Here is a 2,694-nt window from a genome sequence, read left to right on the forward strand (position 1 = left end):
AGGGCGTGCCCCCCCGCGCGCGCGGCGGCGGCCACGACTACGAGGGCCTCTCCTACCGGTCGGTGCGGCCCGAGGTCTTCGGCCTGCTCGACCTCGCCAACCTCCGGGCAGTGAGCGTCAACCACTGGGAGTACACGGCCTGGGTCGACTCCGGCGCCACCATCGGGGAGCTGTACTACGCCATCGGGAAGAATAACCCCGAGGTCGCGTTCCCGGCCGGCGAGTGCCCGACCATCGGTGTGGGCGGCCACTTCAGCGGCGGTGGCGTCGGCATGATGATGCGCAAGTACGGCCTCTCCATCGACAACATCCTCGACGCCAAGCTGGTCAATGCCAACGGGCAGCTCCTCGACAGGGCCGGCATGGGGGAGGACCTCTTCTGGGCCATCCGAGGCGGCGGCGGCGGGAGCTTCGGCATCGTGCTCTCATGGAAGGTCCACCTCGTGCAGGTCCCACCCACGGTCACGGTGTTCAGCATCGCAAAGACGCTTGAGCAGGGCGCCATAGACATCCTTACCAAATGGCAAGATGTCGGGCCATCTCTCCCCGCCGACCTCACAGTAACGGTGATGCTGTCGGGGCAGCAAGCCGCGTTCCGGGCCATGTACCTCGGCACGTGCAGCTCGCTCGTGGCAACGATGGGCGAGCGGTTGCCGGAGCTCAACATGACGAGCGCCGACTGCCAGCCCATGACCTGGCTCCAGTCCACGGCCTTGTCCTTCATCACCTTCACCAACAACAAACCGCTGGAGGAGGCGCTCCTGAGCAGGACCACCAGCCTCAGCACCTTCACCAAGGTCAAGTCCGACTACGTCACGCGCGCCATCCCCAAGACCGCGTGGAAGGACATCTTTTCCTGGTTCGCCATGAACGGCGCCGGCCTCATCGTGCTCGAGCCCCACGGCGGGCTCATGGCCACCATCCCCGCCGCCGCAACGCCGTACCCGCGCCGGAGCGGCGTGCTCTACATCAGCCAGTACATCGCGTTCTGGCAAGGCGACGGCGGCACGGCGGCCACCACCTGGCTCGGCAGCTTCTACGACTTCATGGGGCACTACGTAAGCAGCAACCCGAGGCAGGCGTACGGCAACTTCCGGGACCTGGACATCGGCCAGAACGCGGTGTCGGACGACCTCAGTACCACGTCCCAGAGCGGCAAGATTTGGGGTGAGCGCTACTTCATGAGCAACTACCAGAGGCTCGCGTCGGTGAAGGCAGCCGTGGATCCAATGGACTACTTCAGAAACGAGCAGAGCATCCCCCCGTTGCGACCAGTCCCAGCCTTTAACGACTACAACGACGACCCAAGTGAGCAGAGATTCATGCCACAAGATCCCATTAATTAGTACAGTAATTAATTCGATCCTTTTACTACTTCAAGATGACTACGGGCCCGGATTAGTCTACTTCCCTTGCTGTAATAATACTGTACAAGTTGTATTTTCTCCTTCTCGTGGTGACTGCTGGGTGGAGACAACTTAATTACTCTCCTTTCCAGGATAAACATTATCAAGTTGTATTTGAATGGACTGCGATATGCATGGTGATGATGTGGATGCTTATTGGGATGCTAATGAAAATGACAGTCTCAGGCCAGCCGCTCGCCCCAGGGTCACCCCAGACACATATTTTTATTATTTTAAAACATCTGAATTCGGCAAAAGTCGGCCAAATTCGGCATAAATTCGACTAACTTGATATTCATATTCAACATGTTCGGCGTTTACATAAATCTATCCCTAATAATAAAGCACGGATTGACTCCATGGGTTCACCGTCACAATACACCTCTTCTCGTAAATTTGCGCTTTCAGTTTTTTCGCTCATATTATCCGAGGTCGTACTATTCATGTGCTTTTTAGTAATTGAACCCCGCTATCTATCCCTAATAATAAAGCACGGATTGACTCCGTGGGTTCACCGTCACAATACGCTTCTTTCTGTAAATTTGCGCTTTCAGTTTTTTCGCTCATATTATCCGAGGTGGTACTATTCATGTGCTTTTTAGTAATTGAACACCGCTATTAATTTGCTTTTTAGTAATTGGGCTGAATTTCGTCTGACTGTCTTGCATGGGCCAACCTGGGCCTTATTGGGGAGCAGCCTAAAATTAGGCGCGCTAGCCATTGCACCACTAAACGCGGCGGCTGGAGAATCGAACTCGAGACTTCCCATTTAGTACCCGCGCGCGCTAGCCATTGCACCACTAAATGTTATTTGCAAATGTTGAGCAGAAAACACTATAAGAACTGAATCCACGACAGATCTAAACGTTTTTAGAAGTTCGAACGCAGTTCATTCTTTTCTTTGCAGAAAAAACGCAGTTTATTTTCAAAACCTGTATCTTTTTTTGAACGCGGACATTCCAAAAATAGCGAATAATTATTTTAAAATGTTGAACATTTTTCGACCTGTGAACAAATTTTTGAAAAACAGCAAAGCCTTTTTGTAATGTTGAACAAATTTTGAAAAACAAGAACATTTCATAAAATTTAGACGAAAAAAGAAAAAGGGAACATTTTTTGAAACTTGGAACAAAATTAGAAGAAAGCGAACATATTTTTGGATCTGGGAACAAGTTTTGAGAAAGGGAACATTTTTTGTAACTCTGAACAAAATTTGGCAATCGAACATTATTTTGAATTGTGAACATTTTTTGAAAAAAGCGAACAAGATTTGAAACTCAAACATTTT

At 51.1% G+C, this 2,694-nt stretch overlaps 1 protein-coding gene across 1 annotated transcript; it reads left to right on the forward strand.

The window, feature by feature from the left end:
- Positions 1 to 24: 24 nt before the first annotated feature.
- On the forward strand, positions 25 to 1,560 carry LOC125530484 (berberine bridge enzyme-like Cyn d 4; the record flags this gene model as incomplete). The annotated part of the gene is given in 1 exon segment (XM_048694878.1): positions 25 to 1,560. A coding segment is annotated over 1 exon segment (1,322 nt), but the record flags the coding sequence as incomplete, so codon positions are not given.
- Positions 1,561 to 2,694: the final 1,134 nt, after the last annotated feature.

This window comes from Triticum urartu, unplaced genomic scaffold (assembly GCF_003073215.2).
Source record: "Triticum urartu cultivar G1812 unplaced genomic scaffold, Tu2.1 TuUngrouped_contig_6350, whole genome shotgun sequence".
NCBI classification, from domain to species: Eukaryota; Viridiplantae; Streptophyta; class Magnoliopsida; order Poales; family Poaceae; genus Triticum; species Triticum urartu.